Raw genomic sequence first — 25559 nt, 5'->3', positions numbered from 1 at the left:
AGCCAAAAACACATTCTATAAACACAATATTACGATATTGATGTTAAAGTAACATGTGCATGCTGCCATCTTGCTGGGTTTTTTTTAACGTAGCTTGTAGCAGTTTTAATTTTGGCACACGGTGGCGCGTGTTAGGTCACACTCTTTTGGATAAGTCACACCACTTTTCAGCGAAGCCAAGCTACTTTGGTGGACTAAGTACAGAAAGTGCCTAAAACATATATTGTTTGTAAATCATAAAAGATAGCTTCTTTTTGAATGTTTGTTTTTTCACACAAATTGAGCCATTAACGGCTGTCAGCTCAAACGGACAGTATAAACTAATCACATGACTTTGTGCATGAAAATCTAACCTCTAGTATTCTAATTGCTGGTTCTATTCTGCAGAAACTGAAGTTTAATCAATTATACTAATTTGGTGCTCGGTGCAACCTTGGCGTGACCAAGAGGGGAAATGCAAAATTGCAAAAACTCTTAATGTTGCTATTAGTCATTTTTGTCTGGACTACAGCAACTTTCTACTGATCAGTCCCCCTCAAGGGCTCATACTTACTTGCGCGAGACTTGGATGAGTCTCGCATGTTAATACCCGGCGCTGTTGCTGGCACTCAGATCGGAGCGTGCGGCCGCATAGGAATACATGCAGCCGCGCGCTCCGCTCCTCTGTGCCGCGTGCAGTGCCGGGTATTGCCGTGCGAGACTTATTCGAGTCTCGCGCAAGTAACTATGAGCCCTTAGGGCTCATACCCATTTGCGAGAAAAACGTACGAGTGCAATCCGATAAAAGAAAAAAATCGGATTGCACTTGGACCAATATTATTCAATGGGTGACATTTCATTTGCGATTTTTTTTTCTCAGTCAAAATCGGAAAAAAAAAAATAACAGCATGCTGCGATTCTTGGACAAGACTCTGCAATGCAATCAATGGGTGCGAGGGAAAAAAAAAATCGCACGGCATACGGACCATCACATTGGACTTGCATGACACTTGTCCATTTTTTTTCGGTCCAGACCTTTTTTTGTTCTCACAAATGGGTATGAGCCCTAACAAACTTTCTCCTCTCCAATCCGTACTGAATGTGGCCGTCAGGGTTGTATTTCTGTCCATCCGCTGCACCGATGCCTCCACCTTGTGCCAGTCATTGCACTGGTTGCACTTTTGCTACAAAATACAATACAAATTAATATCTCACTTACAAATTTCTCTACATTTCTGAACCACTCTACATTTCCTCCTTCTTTTCTGTCTATCACCCTACAAGTGCCCTCTGTTCTGCTACTGATCTAAAGCTATGTGCACAGGTTGCAAAATCCTCAGGTAAAACGCCCTGCAGATTCACCGCAGATTTACTGTGGATTTAGTGCTGATTTCAACTGCGTTTTTACACCTGCGGATTCCTATTAAGACTACGGGGCAGCACGGTGGCGCAGTGGTTAGCACAGCAGCCTTGCAGCGCTGGAGTCCTGGGTTCAAACCCCACCAAGGACAACATCTGCAAAGAGTTTGTATGTTCTCTCCGTGTTTGCGTGGGTTTCCTCCCACATTCCAAAGACATAGTGATAGGGATTTTAGATTGTGAGCCCCATCGGTGACAGCAATGATAATGTGTGCAATCTGTAAAGCGCTGCATAATGTGTTAATATGTTAATATGTGAATATGATTATATAACAATAAAGATTATTATTTATTAGGTGTAAAACGCTGCGGAATCCGCACAAAGAATTGACATGCTGCAGAAAATAAACCGCAGCAAATGTGCGCGGAATTTTCCGCAGCATGTGCACACTGTATTTGGTTTTCTATAGCTTTACATGCTACTGTAAAATGCATGGAAAACAGCGTCAAATCCGCTGCGGATCCGCAGCCAAATCCGCAAAGTGTGCACATTTCCTAAGACTAACATTCTCAGTTATCGGAACCTCGCAACTCCGTCTACAAGACTTCTCTAGTGCTGCACCAGTTTTCTGGAATGCACTGCCCCAGACGATCCAGCTAATACCTAGCTGCAACATGTTTAAGCACGCTTTAAGAGCACATCTCTTTAGAAAAGCCTATGCCCTCACTTCACTAACCTAAGTCTTCCCTGTTCCGACATGCTGCATTTTCCTCAAAATCTGTTCACTCCTACTCAAATGTCTCCCCACCCTCCATGCACCCAAAAGTACTTGGTAACTGTACTTGGACAGATACTGGCTGGTGACCGGATTATGCAGCTTTATTTGAAATTCCCTACGGTATTGTCTTTATTGCCTGTACATGTCTTCGCTTAATTGTAAAGTGCTGCAGAATTTGGTGGCGCTATATAAATAACAATTATAATTATTATTACACACTGTTCCGCCAACTGGTTTTCTATGTCTTCATCTCCCGCATTTATGATTGATAGCACTGACTTGTCTTGAGTCGGTAACTGTGTGCAGAGAAAGCGCAGACAAGTCAGCGCTGTCATTGACCAGTGAGGAACGTGAGGACATCCAAACCAGTGGTCGCAACGAGAACAGTTTGCTGAGTCTCTTACACACAGGAGTGCACCAAGTACTCTAATTTGCCCGCATGATTAAGCTTCAGTTTCTGCAGAGCAGCAGCAGTGAGTAGACCACCAAAGGCGAGGTTTTTGCAGAGCCTGTATCCCCTTAAGGCTATGTGCTTAGTTCACATTGTGCATTTGGGCTGACAAACTTCCTTTCACTTTGCCACATTTAATTTGATACATTTTCCCTAATGACTGATTACATGGCTTTAATTACATAACTGACCACTCCTATACACAAATCTCAAAGTTTAGGTTTGTTTTACCTATCATTTTGCTTATTTCAAAGGTTCTTTTAAACATGGTAGAATTTGGACTGAACCCTCAGCAAGCACTGGATGCTCCTCGGTTCTATGTGGAATATATTAAGAAAGGTAAAGTCTGTTACTCACATAATGTATTGTAAGTTACCACTAAAGAGAGGTAAAAACTAAATCATGTGCTAGGAAAGCGATTCAGCCATTTTTTCCTATCAGAATGTGAAATAGAGATCATGACAATGCTCACAATTATTGTCTGTTATAAAAGACTGCAGGACTGTGTTCACACATGCAGTATATTTGAGCCAAGGACAGTACTAGATCCAATGGAAAAAAAAAGGTATAATGTGTTTTTACATTTCCACTTTGTCGTATCTGCTACCCACTTAAATTTATTAAAACTGCATCAAAAATACTTAAAAATTGTATGCATTATTCCATCAGGTTCACATTGACTTTCGATGAGGATTTTAGAGCATAATTGGTTCCAAAATCCACAAAAAATGCTTAGAATAAACCCTGAACAACATTCCTATTGATCATCGTGCACATGCTGGTGTTTTTTTTCCACAACTTTTTTTCAGAGTAGGAATAAATGCAATAATACATAGAAAAAACATGAACTAATTCCAGAGCAGCCATAGATTTTAAAGGGAACCTGTCACCCCCAAAATGGAAGGTGAGCTAAGCCCACTGGCATCAGGGGTTTACCTACAGCATTCTCTAATTCTGTAGATAAGCCCCCGATGTTTCTTGAAAGATGAGAAAAAGAGGTTAGATTATACTCACCCAGGGGCGGTCCTGCTGCGGTCCGGTCCGTTAGGCATCGCGGTCCGGAGCCTCCCATCTTCTTACGATGACGTTATCCTCTTGTCTTCCTGCCGCGGCTCCTGCGCAGGTGTACTTTGTCTGCCCTGTTGAGCCATCAAGGAGTGGGGGCGCCTACCGCAGAAACTCAGGGTGCCAACCTCCACTGTCAGACAGGGCTCAGTATAGTTACCCTTCAGGGTCTAACAGGTACACACTTTGTCTTACCAATTTGTATTGTTATTATGAAAAATAGAGTTTTTAACTTTTTTCTATTAAAAGTTATATTTTAGGGATCCTTGTTGTTCTTTGGTTTTTTGTGTTTTTCTAGGATTCTGACTCATTATATGTGGTTTTTTGCCAGAGCAAAGTACTGCAGTGCTCAGGCGCCGGGAAAGGTCAGAGAGGCCCAGCGCCTGCGCACTGCAGTACTTTGCTCTGCCTTCAACATGGCAGACATAGTACGCCTGCGCCGGAGCCGCAGCGTGAAGACAAGAAGAGCGTGAAGACAAGAAGAGGACGTCATCCTATGAAGATGGGAGGCCCCGGACGTGACTGCGACGCCCCGGACGTGACTGCGACGCCCATCGGATCAGACCGCCTGCCCAGGTGAGTATAATCTAACCTCTTTTTCTCATCTTTCAGGATACATCGGGGGCTTATCTACAGCATTACAGAATGCTGTAGATAAGCCCCTGATGCCGGTGGGCTTAGCTCACCTTCGATTTTGGGGGTGACAGGTTCCTTTTAAATGTCCTGAGTTCTAAAACGTTACTCTAGAGTAGACTATCAATATACAATTGTGCAGGTGCTGGGGCAGGGCAGCTGTCAAACACAGCCAAGCTTCCCATAGAGAAGGCACATGAATTTATTACCATCTTTGCCGTCTCGATCACTGTATATACAGTATATATAGTGCTGTTTGTGCAGTAATAAGAAGCCTTAATGGTGCATCCTCCTCCGGAGCCAGTGGTCATGCGATCACTGTGTATAGTAAAGGAGCAGGAGCTGCTGAGACCCACTCAGCTCTGTTATGCAGCCAGGAACCTGCATTTCCACTGTAACTGGGGTTCATATACCAGCCCCAGATACAAGGGAAATCAGTTGGAAAAAAAACTATAAGTTTTTTTATGACCTTATGGGGGGCGCAATATGTAAAATAAAAAAATAAATAATCATGTAAAAAAGTAACCACCAATCCAAATCAATGTTAGTTGCCTCGCCCCTGTTTAAAAAATGTAAGAAAAACGTGCCCAATATATAAAAATAATTGATACAGAAAGGGGAACAATTTTTTAAATGTATTTCAGTGTTCTTTTGTGATCATGAAAAATGTGAAAAACATACATGTATGCGCTTTATTTTTCCCCCAATATTGGCAAAATATGTAAAAAGCATATGACAATGACATATAAGAAATGTATCACGAAAAAAAAACAAAACTCATTTCAATGTCCAAACAAGAAAAAAAAGTTTAGCTCTTTAAACTGCATGGATGAAAAAAAACCCTGAAAATGTGCCTGCTCAGGAACAGGGGTTATGGGCCTAGTCTTTAATTGGTTAAAAAGGGCTGAAGGTTTCCACCACAAATTTTTCTACCAAAAAAATCCTTGTCGGAATATTCTGTGTGAACCTACCTTGAGTACCATCATGTGATTTTTTTTTTGGTCTGTGTGCTGTGTATGTGCAGACCAACTATGTGCACAGCGGTCCACACACAGACCGACTATGTGCACAACACCACACACAGACCAACTATGTGCACAGCACCACACACAGACCAACTATGTGCATAACGGACCACCCACAGACCAACTATGTGCACAACACCACACACAGAACAACTATGTGCACAACGGATCACACACAGACCGACTATGTGCACAGCACCACACGCAGAACAACTATGTGCATAACGGGTCACACACAGACCAACTATGTGCACAGCACCACACACACAGGCCAACTATGTGCACAACACCACACACAGACCGACTGTGTGCACAACACCACACACAGACCAACTATGTGCACAGCACCACACACAGACCAACTATGTGCATAACGGACCACCCACAGACCAACTATGTGCACAACACCACACACAGAACAACTATGTGCACAATGGATCACACACAGACCGACTATGTGCACAGCACCACACGCAGAACAACTATGTGCATAACGGGTCACACACAGACCAACTATGTGCACAGCACCACACACACAGGCCAACTATGTGCACAACACCACACACAGACCGACTGTGTGCACAACACCACACACAGACCAACTATGTGCACAACACCACACACAGACCAACTATGTGCACAACACCACACACTGACCAACTATGTGCACCACACACAGACCAACTATGTGCACAGCACCACAAACATAGGCCAACTATGTGCACAGCACCACACACACAGGCCAACTATGTGCACAGCATCACACTCAGACCGACTATGTGCACAACACCACACACAGACCAACTATGTGCACAACACCACACACAGACCGACTATGTGCACAACACCACACACAGACTAACTATGTGCACAACACCACACACAGACCGACTATGTGCACAACACCACACACAGACCGAATATGTGCACAGCACTACACACAGGACAATTATGTGCATAACGGGTCACACACAGACCAACTATGTGCACAACACCACACACAGACTAACTATGTGCACAACGGATCACACACAGACCGACTATGTGCACAGCACCACACACAGAACAACTATGTGCACAACACCACACACAGACCAACTGTGTGCACAACGGATCACACACAGACCGACTATGTGCACAGCACCACACACAGAACAACTATGTGCGTAACGGGTCACACACAGACCAACTATGTGCACAGCACCACACACAGACCGACTGTGTGCACAACACCACACACAGACCGACTGTGTGCACAACACCACACACAGACCAACTTTGTGCACAACACCACACACTGACCAACTATGTGCACCACACACAGACCAACTATGTGCACAGCACCACACACATAGGCCAACTATGTGCACAGCACCACACACACAGGCCAACTATGTGCACAGCATCACACACAGACCGACTGTGCACAACACCACACACAGGCCAACTATGTGCACAACACCACACACAGACCAACTATGTGCACAGAACTACACACAGACCAACTATGTGCACAGAACCACACACAGACCAGCTATGTGCACAACACCACACACAGACCAACTATGTGCACAACACCACACACAGACTAACTATGTGCACAACACCACACACAGACCGACTATGTGCACAACACCACACACAGACCGAATATGTGCACAGCACTACACACAGGACAACTATGTGCATAACGGGTCACACACAGACCAACTATGTGCACAACACCACACACAGACTAACTATGTGCACAACGGATCACACACAGACCGACTATGTGCACAGCACCACACACAGAATAACTATGTGCACAGCACCACACACACAGGCCAACTATGTGCACAGCATCACACTCAGACCGACTATGTGCACAACACCACACACAGACCAACTATGTGCACAACACCACACACAGACCAACTATGTGCACAACGGATCACACACAGACCAACTATGTGCACAACGGATCACACACAGACCGACTATGTGCACAGCACCACACACAGAACAACTATGTGCACAACACCACACACAGACCAACTGTGTGCACAACGGATCACACACAGACCGACTGTGCACAGCACCACACACAGAACAACTATGTGCGTAACGGGTCACACACAGACCAACTATGTGCACAGCACCACACACACAGGCCAACTATGTGCACAACACCACACACAGACCGACTGTGTGCACAACACCACACACAGACCAACTTTGTGCACAACACCACACACTGACCAACTATGTGCACCACACACAGACCAACTATGTGCACAGCACCACACACATAGGCCAACTATGTGCACAGCACCACACACACAGGCCAACTATGTGCACAGCATCACACACAGACCGACTGTGCACAACACCACACACAGGCCAACTATGTGCACAACACCACACACAGACCAACTATGTGCACAGAACTACACACAGACCAACTATGTGCACAGAACCACACACAGACCAGCTATGTGCACAACACCACACACAGACCAACTATGTGCACAACACCACACACAGACTAACTATGTGCACAACACCACACACAGACCGACTATGTGCACAACACCACACACAGACCGAATATGTGCACAGCACTACACACAGGACAACTATGTGCATAACGGGTCACACACAGACCAACTATGTGCACAACACCACACACAGACTAACTATGTGCACAACGGATCACACACAGACCGACTATGTGCACAGCACCACACACAGAACAACTATGTGCACCACACACAGACCAACTATGTGCACAGCACCACACACATAGGCCAACTATGTGCACAGCACCACACACACAGGCCAACTATGTGCACAACACCACACACAGACCAACTATGTGCACAGAACTACACACAGACCAACTATGTGCACAGAACCACACACAGACCAACTATGTGCACAGAACTACACACAGACCAACTATGTGCACAGAACCACACACAGACCAGCTATGTGCACAACACCACACACAGACCAACTATGAGCACAACACCACACACAGACCGACTGTGTGCACAACGGATCACACACAGACCGACTGTGCACAGCACCACACACAAAACAACTATGTGCATAACGGGTCACACACAGACCAACTATGTGCACAGCACCACACACACAGGCCAACTATGTGCACAACACCACACACAGACCGACTGTGTGCACAACACCACACACAGACCAACTATGTGCACAACACCACACACAGACCAACTATGTGCACAACACCACACACTGACCAACTATGTGCACCACACACAGACCAACTATGTGCACAGCACCACACACATAGGCCAACTATGTGCACAGCACCACGCACATAGGCCAACTATGTGCACAGCACCACACACACAGGCCAACTATGTGCACAACACCACACACAGACCAACTATGTGCACAGAACTACACACAGACCAACTATGTGCACAGAACCACACACAGACCAGCTATGTGCACAACACCACACACAGACCAACTATGAGCACAACACCACACACAGACCAACTATGTGCACAACACCACACACAGACCAACTATGTGCACAACACCACACACGGGTCACACACAGACCAACTATGTGCACAGCACCACACACACAGGCCAACTATGTGCACAACGGTAACCACCGATCGACCAAACCGCTGCACTACCAGCTCTATCCTCACCTATTGTATCCTCACCCATCCCTTGTAGATTGTGAGCCCTCGCGGGCAGGGTCCTCTCTCCTACTGTACCACTCGTGACTGTATTGTTTAAGATTATTGTACTTGTTTTTATTATGTATACCCCTCCTCACATGTAAAGCGCCATGGAATAAATGGCGCTATAATAATAACGGGTCACACACAGACCAACTACAGTATATGCACAACGGATCACACACAGACCAACTATGTGCACAACGGATCACACACAGACCAACTGTATGCACAACGGATCACACACAGACCAACTACATGCACAACGGATCACACACAGACCAACTATATGCACAATGGATCACACACAGACCAACTATATGCACAATGGATCACACACAGACCAACTACGTGAACAACGGATCACACACAGACCAATTATGTGCACAACGGATCACACACAGACCAACTTTGTGCACAACGGATCACACACAGACCAACTATGTGCACAACGGATCACACACAGACCAACTGTATGCACAACGGATCACACACAGACCAACTACATGCACAACGGATCACACACAGACCAACTATATGCACAATGGATCACACACAGACCAACTGTGTGCACAACGGATCACACACAGACCAACTATCTGCACAACGGATCACACACAGACCAACTTTGTGCACAACGGATCACACACAGACCAATTATGTGCTCAACGGATCACATACAGACCAACTGTGTGCACAGTGGACAACACACAGACCAACTGTCTGCACAACGGATCACACACAGACCAACTGTGTTCACAACGGATCACACACAGACCAACTGTGTGCATAACCGATCACACACAGACCAACTATGTGCACAACAGATCACATACAGGCCAAATATTGCTTAATGGACACTTTTTTTCACTTGAACCTCTTCTTGGAAAAATTTGTAAGCCTACTGTATCCTGATCCGGTTCATGGACCAGGTTCGTGCCAGTAAATATGAGGCAGCTTCTTCACCCGTCCGTTATGCAATAAGGCCTCGGAGCTACACATGGAGCAGTGGGTGCATCAGTTTTCACATTGGAGCCGTTTAGTTCATAGCCCTGCTAGATCAGAATTATTAAGTTGTCTAAACAGTTGAGATAAATTTCTGTTGACAATCTCCGCACGGACTTTCGACTCGGACCACCCCTCTTCTATCCTACAAGCAGATGTCGGGAAAAGCGGGGATTAAATAGTTGGTATTTTTTGATGATTGATTCTTTGTTCCCAGGTAGATAAGCCATTGACAGAGGTGTTATCTTAATAAAATAAGCAGCCACATTGGGCTGGACCTAGAGAAAAGGTTTATATTCTTTAATTAGAACATTAAATTAGTAAAACCAATTCAAACTGTCCCAGTCTTGGGTATAACATTAGATTAAAGTCATCTGAACATGCTGAATTCAAGTGATGAAGACGATGTCGGGTCAGAGAGGGATGAGTGTAAACTCTTTAGTTCCCAGGTAGATAAGAAGCCTCCACAGCTCACTCATGTGTATGGGCACCATTAGGGTACGTTCACACAGGACTTTTTTGCTGCTTTTTTTTGCTGCTTTTTTTTATGCTAATTTAGGTGCGTTTTTTTGGTGTGTATTTGGTGCTTTTTTTGGGTACGTTCACACAGGACTTTTTTGCTGCAGTTTTTTGCTGCAGTTTTTTGCTGCAGATTTTTGCTGCAGTTTTTTTTTATGCCAATTTTCAGCTGCTAGGACACCTCACAATGGCTCTTCACACCTCACAATGGCTCTTCACACCTTACTACCAGGAACTCCCTCACAATAGATCACAATCAGGACACCTCACAATGGCTCTTCACACCTCACAATGGCTCACAATGGCTCTTCACACCTCACTAACCACACCCCTAAGCTCTTGGCTGTGAGATCACTTCCTGCTGGCCATGATTTTCTGCACAAAAAACGCAGCAAATAATGCTACATGCGTTTTTTCAGCGTTTTTGCAGCGTTTTTTTCATCACCCATTCAAGTCAATGGGTGAAAAAACGCTGCAAAAACGCAGCAAAAACGCTGAAAGAAGTGACATGCCCTATGTCCAAAAAAAGCAGCAAAGCAGAAAATACTGATCAAACAAAAAACCAACGTGTGTGCATGAGATTTCTGAAATCTCATAGGCTTTAATGGTACTGTAAAAAGCAGCTGAAAATTAGCATAAAAAAAAGCAGCAAAAAAAAGCAGCAAAAAAGTCCTGTGTGAACGTACCCTTAGGCTGTTACTCTTCCAAATAACTTTCCACATCTATACACATCACATAATCCTGTGATAATATATATATTTCTTATGTATTATATGTTTATTTCTTGTACTATATGTATGTTTGACTTTTTGTTCATTTTCAGATCATAAATGGCACCTGTATCTGGAGGACGGCTTTCCAGGCAACATTGCAGAAGACTTAAAAGCAAGAGGTCACCTGGTACACTGGCCTATCACTGGTCATGACAGAAAACTTTTTGGACGTGGACAAATTATTACTAAAGGGGATTGGTGGAAATCATGTGAAATCTTCTCAGACAGCAACAAGGTGTGGTGGGCCGGTTCTGACCCCAGGGGCGATGGCTGCGCATTGGGTTATTGTAGTGTAAATGGCAGCTAATTGTTACAGCCAAGGGTCTCCTATCTACAAAGTGCTATTATTATATATTTGCCAAATATGAGAAAAGAAATACACTCGCTCTGTGAACAGAAGAAAGGATGCAGCACAGCAGCTCTTTCATTCTCAGTCAGTGGATGTCCCAAAACTGGACTCGCACCTATCATCAACCAGTGTATATATTGGCAATATGCCCCACTCTGTGAGATAGGAAAGCTATTGTAGCGGCTGATGAGCTCTGGCCATGATGCATTTTCACTTTGACACCAATTTTTCTGTTTGCAATTAAACTGCAATCACAGTAGTAAATGTTTTCTTCTAAAGGAATGTAAACATTTTCAGACACATTCAATAAATGGGAAAAGTCATATTGTGGAATATTGGGCTTACCTTTACAACATACGGTACATTAATTTGCAATTTTATTTATGTCTGTTTATAAATTCTGCCCATACTGCAAAGATGGCAATCATACAGTGATTACATTTGTTACAACTCGTGCAGGCAAGATGGATGAAGTGGCGTAAGTAGAGCCCTACGGGCCTAAGTGCGTGTTTTGGACCTTGGCCCACACCAGCATTTTGGTCAGATATTTGGGCCTGTGTTATAATGTCCCCCATCATGACCCCCATCCTGTAATATTTATATTCACATGTAAGTTCCCCTATGGAATAAATTGCACTATAATAATAATAATATCCCCATCCTGTAATAATGTCCTCCACCCTGGCATATATCCGGCCATAATGTCCACCATTTTGTAATAATCCCGTGGGTCCCATCCTGTAATAATGTACCCCTTCTGGTCACCTATCCTGTAACATTGTCTCCCTTCCTGGCATCTATCCTGTAATACTGTCCCCCATCTTGTAATAATGTCCCTGTCCTGGTCCACATCCTGTTTTAACCCCTTAGTGACAGAGCCAATTTGGTACTTAATGACCAAGCCAATTTTTACAATTCTGACCACTGTCACTTTATGAGGTTATAATTCGGGAATGCTTCAACGGATCCCGCTGATTCTGAAATAGTTTTTTCGTGACATATTGTAATTTATGTTAGTGGTAAGATTTCTTCGATATTACTTGCGATTATTTATTTAAAAAAATGGAAATATGGCGAAAATTTAGCAATTTTCAAACTTTGAATTTTTATGCCCTTACATCAGAGAGATATGTCACACAAAATGGTCAATAAATAACATTTCCCATATGTCTACTTTACATCAGCACAATTTTGGAAACAGATTTTTTTTTTTTATTAGGAAGCTATAAGGGTTAAATTTTGACCAGCAATTTCTTATTTTTACAAGAAAATTTACAAAACCATTTTTTTATGGACCACCTCACATTTGAAGTCATTTTTAGGGGTCTGTATGGCAGAAAATACCCGAAAGTGACACCATTCTAAAAAAAACCCTGCACCCCTCAAGGTGCGCAAAACCACGTTCAAGAACTTTATTAACCCTTCAGTTGCTTCACAGGAACTGAAGCAATGTGGAAGGAAAAAATTAACATTTAACTTTTTTTCACAAACATTTTACTTCAGAACCAATTTTTTTTATTTTCACAAGTGTGAAAAGAGAAAATGAACCCCAAAATTTGTTGTGCAATTTGTCCATAGTATTCTGATACACCATATGTGGGGGTGAACCACTGTTTGGGTGCACAGCAGAGCTCAGAAGGGAAGGAGCGCCATTTGACTTTTTCAACACAGAATTCCCTGGAATTGAGATCGGACACCATGTCGCGTTTGGAGAGCCACTGATGTGCCTACACAGTGGAAACCCCCCACAAGTGACACCATTTTGGAAACTAGACCCCCTAAGGAACTTATCTAGGTGTGTGGTCAAGACATTGAAACCCCAAGTGCTTCACACAAGTTTATAACGTAGAGCCAAAAAAATTAAAAATCATATTTTTTTCACAAAAATGATCTTTTTGCCCCCATTTTTTATTTTCCCAAGGGTAGCAAGAGAAATTGGACCCCGAAAGTTGTTGTGCAATTTGTCCTGAGTATGTCGATACCCCATATGTGGGGGTAAACCTCTGTTTGGGTGCACTGCGGAGCTCGGAAGGGAAGGAGCGCCGTTTGACTTTTTAATCTCTTAATTGTGAGAGCGGATGCCATTTCAGGTTTGTAGATGTGCCTAACAGCAGAAACCCCCCATAACTGACCCCATTTTGGAAACTACACCCCTCAAAGATATTAATTAGGGGTATATTGAGCAATTTGAACCCACATGTACGACACAGAGTACGACACATTAGGTCGTCATATTAAAAAAAAATCCTTTTTTTTCACGAAAATCTTGTTTTAGACCTGAATTTCTCACTTTTTTCAGAAATAACACCAAAAAGTGGACCACACAATTCGTTACCCACTTTATTATGAGCGCAGTGATATCCCATATGTAGTCAAAAAGTTCTGTTTGGACAAATGGCAGGGCTCGGACAGAAAGGAGCACAATGTGACAAATTTGGCTTTATTTGAAATGGATTGTTATACTGGCAGAGCCTGTATGGTTCAAGCGCATCCCCCATAAATGTCTTTTTTTATAAATTGTACCCTCTAATCTATTTATCTAGGGAGGTAATGAGTAGTTTGATGCCACCATTTTTTATGCAGTTGATGCAACACAAGCTTGAAAATTTACAATTGGCATTTTTTTCACTGTCTCTTTTATGATTCTTTTTTGTAAGTTCTGAGGAACAAACCTCAAATTTTATTTCACTAGTGTTTAAGTGTTCAAAAATATATCCAATATGGCACTAATGTGAGTACTGGTAACAAAGCAGTGTCTATAATACATGGCACACCATTTGGTCTTTAGGGTGAAATTGAAGATCCAGGACCCATTCAAAGCTTCTAGAGACATTGAGCAAACAAGAAAATCCTTCCAGGAATTATTACTCACAGAGGGAGGCATGCTCCTAAAAACACATTGGATGATTATAAAATTGGTCTTGCTAACAAAACAGTTGTCCCGCATTTGCGTATATTGTAGCAGAAAGAATAAACTGTACTGGAATGAAGGGCAAAATGTGGAGGAAAATGCAGCCAATTATGTGGCAAAGCTGAGTTTGTTTCAAAGATGAAAAAACACCAGCAGGGCTAGAATGGCAGACACTTTCAGAGACTGGTCATACAATGTCCGTTTAGCTCCATCAATCCCTATATGAGAGACGAATGTGCCAATAGACGTGGTACACCATAGCAAGCTCCCACCCGCCAAGGTCAGAACCGCTATATGCACAAAACAACCAGTTCTCTACAGAAAGTATTGTCTGGTACCAGAGGTTTGGCAAGAACCATAAAGTAAAGTCCATAGGGTATAAGTACAGAATTTCCGCATTTTTAGAAAACCTCCAATAAAGTGATCATGCCCGTATCATCAACATAAATATAAGTAATATAAATGGAAGCCAAAGTTTTGTGTAGCAAGACAGTCGTGAAAACAGTCAAAGTTAGATAAATGGTCAAAAATGTTTGAGTAATCAAGTCCTAGAATTCATTTTTAGATGATCTGACTATTCAAGATCATTTGTGAGGTCCACATTCTAACGCGTATTGACGTGGGTACGTGGAGGAGAATTTGTTGTTATAGTAGTTTGGTATGGGATTGATCAAGTCCTAGAATTTTCAGATGACCTGACTTTGCAAGAACATTTGTGGGGTCCACATTCTAGAGCGTACAGATGTGGGTACGTCGACAAGAATTTGTTGGGATAGTTGGTATGGGATTGATCAAGTCCTAGAATTTTCAGATGACCTGACTTTGCAAGAACATTTGTGGGGTCCACACTCTAGAGCATACAGACGTGGGTATGTGGATGAGAATTTGTTGGGATAGTAGTTTGGTATGGGATTGATCAAGTTCTGGAATTAATTGTGAAATGGGGTAAAATGGGATCTACTAATTAAAATATTCTTTATCAATTGTTCTACTGGGGCCACTAAGCAGAAAATAAAAATTATTGAAAAAAAAACCAAACTAATAATTGTAGGTGGTGTGGTAGGTCTCACAACGGGGAGATACAAAGGCCTGGTTGGGATGGGCATGTGGGGCAATATAATCGGGAATCACTCCGTCTGCCATGCTTTCTGCAAACTCTGCATCTTTTTTGAGGATACCTTTGGGTGGGAGTGACAGGGACAGGGTGAGCAAAATGGCGTTCTGCAAGTCTCTGGGAATCCTCAGAGTCGAAGGCTTCCCCTGGTGCCATTGACTCAAATATGAGGCTCTCTACAATTTTATCCTGAAAGTGCAGGAACATAAATGGTAATTGGGACATTTTATACAGGACAAAGCTGTTGTATGTTGCAGTTTGAATAAGGTAGAGTACCACCTTTTTGTACCAGGCCCTGGTCTTCCTCTTGACCAAGTATGGTTGCAGAACCTTGTCTGACAAGTCTACGCCACCCATATATTTGCTATAGTCTGTGACGCAGACTGGTTTTTCCTTGTCCCTGGTGGCACCCTTCTCTTTGACCGTCACAGTGGTGTCCGCATGCAGTGTGGTAAGCATGTAGACGTCCTTCCTGTCTTTCCAGTTCACTGCAAGAAGTTGGTCACTTGCGAGTGAGAATGACGCCCCCCTCTCCAAACGTCTGGACATCAACTGTGACGGAAACCCCACTCTGTTTTTCCTGTCTGTCCCACAGGCCCCTGTATTTGCAGCATGGAGGGATTTATATTGGGGGATGCTCGTGTAGTAGTTGTCAGTATACACGTGGCACCCTTGATGGAGAAAGGGCGTCATTAGCTCCCAGACAATTTTGCCTAGGATACCAATTGTCTGGGGGCAGTTTGGGGGGTTTATTTGGGGGTCCCTACCTTCATAAATTAGGAAGGTGGATGTGTACCCTGATGAGCTCTCGCAAGTTTTGTATAATTTTATGCCGTATTTGGCTCTCTTGGAGGAAATAAATTGGCGGAATGACAGACAGCCCTTGTAGCTCATCAAGGAATTGTTGACTGCCACATTTTGCTCTGGGGTATAGGAATTTAGAAATTAAGTTTTTAGGAGGTAAATTAGGGGTCTCAATTTATTTAGCCGATCACAGTTGGGGTCAGTTCTTGGGGAGCTTGGGAATTGTCACTAAAGTGGAGAAATGAGAAAAAGAACAAGAGAAAGATCATGCCCACATGAATAGGAACACCTCCAAACATATATCAATATCAAAATAATTTTTATTGGCAATAAACCTCAAAGACTACATATACGTGCATACAAAGAACGACACCACAAAACGATTAAAAACACTTAAAAACTGCAAACATGTAAAACAACATGCCTATATTAGAGTATTTATCAAATCCTAAAATGAGGAAAATGAGAACCCACAAAACATAAGCTTCCCACAATAAGGTGATCACAAATGATCTAGCTGCACAGACAGAATGCAAAGGTTAATAACCACTCAATGGTGTGGTGTTCATGTTGCAATACCATAACTCCCCAGAATAGGGTGCATAATTGAAGTGGAGAAATCTCATCAGGGCTTCGTAACGGATTCGGGACATGATGGCTGCAAATACAGGGGTGCTGTGGACAGCTTTTGTTGCCCAGTAAGAGCGGAGTGTGTTTTTTTTTTTACTAAACCCATATTCAGGGTGAGGCCAAAGAATTTTTTCATTTCGGGGACATTTGTGGAGATCCAGGAACGGGAATGAAAGGCAGTGGGTTTTTGGGAAATATATTGTTGGGCATATAGGTTTGTTTGGTGGACGATTAATTGCAGGACTTCGGGGCTAGTGGAAATTTGGAAAAAATCAATGGGGTAAAATTGGCGACATCTACTCTTATTCCAGGGACTGCAGAAAAAGGGGGAATTTGAGGGGAAAATGAGGTGTCATTTTACCACAATGGTGGGGGGACTGCGGTACTTGGTCCTGCCTCTGAAGCTTAGCAGTGACGACCGACTCCGCTACCATCGGGCTGGGGGATCCCGTGGAGGAAGAGTTGTCGTCACTGTCTGAAAGCTGCTCAGCTTCAGAGGCAGATTCTGTTTCACTGCCGGAGCAAAGCAGGCTGTAAGCTTGCTCCGCGCTGAAAGTTCTGCAGGCCATTTTATTTGTTTCCTCTGCTAACCCTAATATGTGTAACCCTAACCCTAATGTGTAACCCTAACTCTAATATGCGTAACCCTAACCCTAATATGCGTAACCATCCTGGCACAAAACGCCCGCCAAAATCTGGACACAAACTGGGATCCCCTGTCGGAAATGATATTCTCCGGAATACCATGCAGCCGAACCACATTCTGAAAAAACAGGGGCACCAACTCAGATGAGGAAGGCAGCTTGGGCAAGGGCACCAAATGAACCATCTTAGAAAAGCGGTCACACACCACCCAAATGACGGACATCTTCTGAGAAACAGGGAGATCAGAAATAAAATCCATAGAGATGTGTGTCCAAGGCCTCTTAGGAACAGGCAAGGGCAACAACAACCCACTAGCCCGAGAACAACAAGGCTTGGCCCGAGCACAAACATCGCAAGACTGCACAAAAGTACGCACGTCCCGAGACAGGGAAGGCCACCAGAAGGACCTAGCCACCAAATCTCTGGTACCAAAAATTCCCGGATGACCTGCCAACGCAGAAGAATGAACCTCCGAGATGACTCTATTGGTCCACTCATCCGGCACAAACAATCTACCAGGCGGACAACGATCAGGCCGATCCGCCTGAAACTCTTGTAAAGCACGTCGCAGGTCTGGGAAGACAGCAGACAATATCACCCCATCCTTAAGTATACCCGTAGGTTTAGAATCACCAGGAGAATCCGGTTCAAAACTCCTAGAAAGGGCATCCGCCTTCACATTCTTAGTACCTGGCAGATACGAAACCACAAAATTAAACCGGGAGAAAAACAACGACCAAGCGCGCCTGTCTAGGATTCAGACGTCTGGCCGACTCAAGATAAATCAAATTTTTGTGATCAGTCAAGACCACCACCTGATGTTTAGCACCCTCAAGCCAATGACGCCACTCCTCGAATGCCCACTTCATCGCCAAAAGCTCCCGATTACCGACGTCATAATTTCGCTCTGGCGGGCGAAAATTTTCGAGAAAAGAACGCACAAGGTCTCATCACTGAACAATCTGAACTTTTCTGCGACAAAACCGCCCCCGCTCCGATCTCGGAAGCATCAACTTCCACCTGAAAAGGAAGAGAAACATCAGGCTGGCACAACACCGGAGCAGAAGAAAAACGGCGCTTAAGCTCCCGAAAGGCCTCCACAGCAGCAGGAGACCAATCTGCAACATCAGCACCCTTTTTAGTCAAATCAGTCAAAGGCCTGACAACGCTAGAAAAACCAGTTATGAATCGACGATAAAAGTTAGCAAAGCCCAAAAATTTCTGAAGGCCCTTAAGAGAAGTCGGTTGCGTCCAGTCACAAATAGCCCGAACCTTCACAGGATCCATCTCCATAGAAGAGGGGGAAAAAATGTACCCCAAAAAAGAAATCTTCTGAACCCCAAAAACACACTTTGAACCTTTAACAAACAGAGAATTGGTCCGCAAAACCTGAAAAACCCTCCTAACTTGTTGAACATGAGATTCCCAGTCATCCGAAAAAATCAAGATATCGTCCAAATACACAATCATAAATTTATCCAGATATTCACGGAAAATATTGTGCATAAAAGACTGAAAGACCGAAGGGGCATTTGACAGACCAAAGGCATCAATTCACAGCAAAAAGAACACCATATACAAATAGGACAGTAAAATACTCAGTAAAACTTAACATTTAATAATCCTCTATAATAAAAACACACACCTCATACAACCTTAAACTGGTACCAGTTGTTTGACACACAATGAAACAAAAGATACAGGGTGCACTCAATCCCTAGGTTCCAGACTATCTGTCCCCTACCTTGCTGCGGAGGTTGGCACCCTATGTATCCTGCGCAATGGCGCCCCCGCTCAACGTAGGCTACCCCTAATCGCCCTATTGGGCCCTCACGTGCAAGAAAATAAAAAAGGTTCAAACAACAGAGCTTTCACTCATTAACAACAGTAGCTGATATTAAACAACTTATTGCACATGCCCAGATACACTAGTGCGTATGATAATTATATTTGGCATACTTTAATGTTGCACTGTAATGAAAAGCAACAAACTAGGGTCACCTATACAACCACCCTAGATAACTCTGCCTACCAGTGGGGGTTGGCACCCTAATAGTCCTGCGCAGAATGGCGCCCCCACTCCTCGTAGTCTCACCCTGATAACACCCTATGTACTACTTGCAAGGGGATATTATATACTTATGGGGAGACAAAGAAAACTTATATCATGAAAAAATGCACGGCAGGCTCTACCAGATTATGCCAACAGGCACTAAGCAGTGTTAATAAATAGTTTTAAACATAGTATACTCAAATAACCAATACTACAATACTCATGATCATTAGAGTATGTAATTTTCAAAGTATGTAATTCTCTCAAAGTATGTAATTCTCGACGCGTTTCCCTGTAGTCAGTTCATCAGGAGACATACTTATGCACTATTCAGAAAAAAACTTATCTGAGTGACGGTTCAGGAGGATACAGGTCATTAAATCATGTGCGGTGGGGAACAATGTCCATCCAGTACCACAGGTCTCTATCAGCCCTATGTTATAAGGATTATGACCGGTTTATATAGACACTACCTTCTTGCAGATTCCCCCGCTAATTCCGGCGTCCGCCGGTGACAATACTTCCGGGGTAACAGGTAAGCGGCTAAACATGTCATGTGACCACGGATCCAGATGTTCAAACACGCCTATGAAAATATTAAGGCGATTTAGGCACCTAATGTATGCCATGCGCTATTAATGCGAACATATATAATTAATTATGCATAAATCTAAGAACACCAAAATTTCGCCGCTGCTAACACTTCCGGGGTTATGAACTCTGAGGTCCAATATACAGGGAATGATACTTTCAGTATACAATTCACTGTTGCGGTTCACTATTGCGTTCCACAGTGCGCAGACGCAGTGCCAAATTTTTACGTTTGGTGGTTGAAGAATTGGAGAGGATAGGCACTATGGGAGGTAGATATTATTCTAACCTCACAAGAGGTGAAAGGGAAGCACTAGATGGATTGGCCAATAAAAAGGACTGTGTATTCAAACCTTCCGATAAAGGGGGTAACCTGGTGGTGTTGGACAGGAGTCAATATCGATCTATGTGTGAGAGTATCCTTGATGACGTAACGACTTATAAACTTCTCAAGGGGGACCCTACAGAAGAATTTCTGAATCTACTTAAGTTGCTGCTGTCTGAGGCTAATACTATAGGTTTAATATCAAAGAGTGAGTTTGATTTTATGTACCCCAGATTTCCAATGCTGGCAGTATTTTACTCATTGCCTAAGGTGCATAAGGGCCTTAGCCCGTTAAAAGGTCGCCCAATAGTGGCAGGGATTAATTCTATCACACAGAATTCAAGTGTATATTTAGATAGAGTGTTGCGTCCATTTGTAACCTCATTACCCTCATACATTAAAGATACCTCGGACCTCCTCCTCAGGCTGGAGGGTGTCACTCTTAGTGATGATGTATATTTGGCTTCCATTGACGTGGAATCGTTATATAGTAACATACCACATGAGAAAGGAATACAGGCAGTAAGTTTTTTCCTCAGGTCAAGGGGTACACAATTGTCCCGTCATAATCAATTTATTGTTGAGCTACTTGAATTTGTTCTCAAGCACAATTTTTTTACCTTCTATGGTAGGTTCTTCCACCAGCTCAGGGGTACTGCGATGGGGAGCCCTTGTGCCCCCACGTACGCAAACCTTTTCCTGGGCTGGTGGGAGGACCAATCAGTGTTTGGAGAGGAGGAGACATTTTGGTGGAAACCCCATATTTTATTTTGGGGTAGATATATTGATGATGTGCTGATCTTTTGGTCCGGAGATAGTGTCTCCTTCTCTAAGTTTGTTGATGAGCTCAACAGTAATGAGATTGGCCTGAGGTTAACTTACGAATTCCAGTGGGAGTCCATCAATTTTTTGGATCTTAAAATCTCTAGGGGTGAGAGTGGACAGGTTGTTACTGAGACATTCTATAAGCCTACCGCTACAAATAACTTATTGCGTTGGGAGAGTCATCATCCTCTCAGCATGAGGAGGGGGATACCGAGGGGACAATACCTACGGGTGAGGAGAAACTGTTCTACAGACTCCGGTTTTCACCGCCAGGCCAGGGATCTTAGGGATAAATTTAAGGATAGAGGATACCCTGTTGGGGTTCTCAATGAGGCCTTTAAATCCTCTAATGAGAAAGTAAGAGATACACTATTAGTAAATAAAAGGAAAGAGGATGATGGTAATGATCTAAGGATCATAGGTACTTTTGATGATAAATCTGGTGAAGTGAGAAAGGCCATTCTAAAGCATTGGGGAATCCTCAAGATGGACCCTGATATATGTGACATTATCCCGGACACCCCATTGATCTCATATAGGAGGGGGAGGTCGATTCGTGATCAACTAGTCCATAGCGCCTTTTATCCCCTAAAGAAAACTCCCACTTGGTTGGAGAATAGGCAAACTGGCACTTTCAAATGTGGAAAGTGTAAGTTTTGTAAATATGTCTCCAAAACCGACTCTTTTGCTAGCTCCCATACAGGTATGAGGTATGATATTAGGCATTTTGCCAATTGCAAAACCGAGGGGGTTGTCTACCTTTTTCAGTGTAGTTGCCCCAAAGATTATGTGGGCAAAACAAGGAGGGAGCTACGCAGAAGGGTGGGAGAGCATGTGGGAGACATATTAAATAAGCGTGATACTCCGATTTCTAACCATGTGAGGGAAATACATGGAGGTGACCTTAATTGTTTTGGTTTTTCTGTGATGGAAGTGATTAAACCGTCAGAGCGAGGGGGAGACTGGGATCGCCTAATCCTCCAAAAAGAGGCTAAATGGATTTATCGTATGAAGAGTATTAAACCATTAGGTCTGAATGACCAACTGCAATTTGGATGTTTTATATAAAAGGTGTCGGGACCCTGGTCCCTATGAAAATCCTGGTTGGATTTAATTTCCCTGATCCACTGCCCCTAATGGGGTTTTGATCGCTATTATTATATATATATCATATCAGTGTACATTTTGGTGGTATGACCTTAGTGGTAAGGTCAGGAGGACTCTACTTTTTTGTTCTGATTTGTTTTGAATTGTTTATTTATTTTCTTTTTGTTAAATGAACTCTTACTATGTATATTCAGAAAATGAAGGGATTTCAGCGTATATTCTGTGATATTGATTTACTCCTTTATTTACTGCACTGTTGTACGTCTCACATTAGTAGAATTTGGCACTGCGTCTGCGCACTGTGGAACGCAATAGTGAACCGCAACAGTGAATTGTATACTGAAAGTATCATTCCCTGTATATTGGACCTCAGAGTTCATAACCCCGGAAGTGTTAGCAGCGGCGAAATTTTGGTGTTCTTAGATTTATGCATAATTAATTATATATGTTCGCATTAATAGCGCATGGCATACATTAGGTGCCTAAATCGCCTTAATATTTTCATAGGCGTGTTTGAACATCTGGATCCGTGGTCACATGACATGTTTAGCCGCTTACCTGTTACCCCGGAAGTATTGTCACCGGCGGACGCCGGAATTAGCGGGGGAATCTGCAAGAAGGTAGTGTCTATATAAACCGGTCATAATCCTTATAACATAGGGCTGATAGAGACCTGTGGTACTGGATGGACATTGTTCCCCACCGCACATGATTTAATGACCTGTATCCTCCTGAACCGTCACTCAGATAAGTTTTTTTCTGAATAGTGCATAAGTATGTCTCCTGATGAACTGACTACAGGGAAACGCGTCGAGAATTACATACTTTGAGAGAATTACATACTTTGAAAATTACATACTCTAATGATCATGAGTATTGTAGTATTGGTTATTTGAGTATACTATGTTTAAAACTATTTATTAACACTGCTTAGTGCCTGTTGGCATAATCTGGTAGAGCCTGCCGTGCATTTTTTCATGATATAAGTTTTCTTTGTCTCCCCATAAGTATATAATATCCCCTTGCAAGTAGTACATAGGGTGTTATCAGGGTGAGACTACGAGGAGTGGGGGCGCCATTCTGCGCAGGACTATTAGGGTGCCAACCCCCACTGGTAGGCAGAGTTATCTAGGGTGGTTGTATAGGTGACCCTAGTTTGTTGCTTTTCATTACAGTGCAACATTAAAGTATGCCAAATATAATTATCATACGCACTAGTGTATCTGGGCATGTGCAATAAGTTGTTTAATATCAGCTACTGTTGTTAATGAGTGAAAGCTCTGTTGTTTGAACCTTTTTTATTTTCTTGCACGTGAGGGCCCAATAGGGCGATTAGGGGTAGCCTACGTTGAGCGGGGGCGCCATTGCGCAGGATACATAGGGTGCCAACCTCCGCAGCAAGGTAGGGGACAGATAGTCTGGAACCTAGGGATTGAGTGCACCCTGTATCTTTTGTTTCATTGTGTGTCAAACAACTGGTACCAGTTTAAGGTTGTATGAGGTGTGTGTTTTTATTATAGAGGATTATTAAATGTTAAGTTTTACTGAGTATTTTACTGTCCTATTTGTATATGGTGTTCTTTTTGCTGTGAATTTTTGTATTTTTCTGGCACCTTATTATATGTTTCTGTGATTCAGACCAAAGGCATCACCAAATACTCAAAATGGCCCTCGGGCGTATTAAATGCGGTTTTCCACTCATCCCCCTGCTTAATTCGCACCAAATTATACGCACTGCGAAGATCAATCTTAGAGAACCACTTCGCCCCCTCAATGCGAGCAAATAAATCTGTCAGCAATGGCAAAGATACTGATACTTGACTGTGATCTTATTCAAGAGTCTATAATCAATACAAGGTCTCAAAGAACCATCGCTTTTAGCTACGAAAAAGAACCCCGCTCCAAGAGGAGACGAAGAAGGACGAATATGTCCCTTTTCCAAGGACTCCCTAATATACTCTCGCATGGCAGCATGTTCAGGTACAGACAGATTGAATAGACGACCCTTAGGAAATTTACTGCCAGGGATCAAATCTATGGCGCAATCGCAATCTCTGTGAGGAGGAAGAGAATTAAGAGTAGATTCCTCAAAAACCTCACGATAATCAGACAAAAACTCAGGAATTTCAGAGGGAATAGATGAAGCAATGGAGACCAAAGATGTATCCCCATGATTTCCCTGACATCCCCAGCTTAGTACAGACATTGTTTTCCAGTCAAGGACTGGGTTATGAGTTTGCAACCATGGCAATCCCAGCACCAACACATCATGTAGATTATACAGTACAAGGAAGCGAATCACCTCTTGATGGTCTGGAGTCATACGCATAGTCACTTGTGTCCAGTATTGTGGTTTATTACTAGCCAATGGTGTAGAATCAATACCCTTTAAAGGTATAGGAACTTCCAGAGGCTCTAGATCAAACCCACAGCGCCTGGCAAAGGACCAATCCATAAGACTCAAAGCGGCGCCAGAATCCACATACGCATCCGCAACAATAGAAGATAACGAACAAATTAGAGTTACAGACAAAATAAACTTGGACTGCAAAGTGCCAATAGCAGAGGATTTATCAACTTTCTTTGTTCGTTTAGAGCATGCTGATATAACATGAGTAGAATTTCCACAATAGAAGCACAAATGATTCTTGCGCCTATAAATCTGTCGTCCGCTTCTGGACAGAAAGCTATCACATTGCATACTCTGTGGTGCCTCTTCAGAAGACACCGCCAACTGGTGCACAGGTTTGCGTTCCCGTAAACGCCGATCAATCTGAATTGCCATTGTCATGGACTCATTCAGACCAGTAGGCGCAGGAAACCCCACCATGACGTCTTTTACAGCATCAGAGAGACCTTCTCTGAAAATTGCCGCCAGAGCGCACTTATTCCACTGAG

General features: G+C 43.2%; 1 protein-coding gene across 1 annotated transcript in view; it reads left to right on the top strand.

The window, feature by feature from the left end:
• Nucleotides 1-12620, top strand: part of LOC143804014 (glutathione hydrolase-like YwrD proenzyme) — a 93473-nt gene extending 80853 nt beyond the window's left edge. Inside the window, exons 12-13 of the mRNA XM_077281760.1 lie at nucleotides 2823-2907; nucleotides 11358-12620. Coding sequence (XP_077137875.1) covers nucleotides 2823-2907; nucleotides 11358-11614 — 342 coding nt within the window. The 3' untranslated portion in view covers nucleotides 11615-12620. The remainder of the gene's footprint in view (nucleotides 1-2822; nucleotides 2908-11357) is intronic.
• The last annotated feature ends 12939 nt before the right edge of the window (nucleotides 12621-25559 follow it).

Source organism: Ranitomeya variabilis, chromosome 2 (genome assembly GCF_051348905.1).
Source record: "Ranitomeya variabilis isolate aRanVar5 chromosome 2, aRanVar5.hap1, whole genome shotgun sequence".
Lineage (NCBI taxonomy): Eukaryota > Metazoa > Chordata > Amphibia > Anura > Dendrobatidae > Ranitomeya > Ranitomeya variabilis.
Note: the sequence above shows the minus strand (reverse complement) of the source record. Positions and strands in the feature narration are given on the sequence as shown.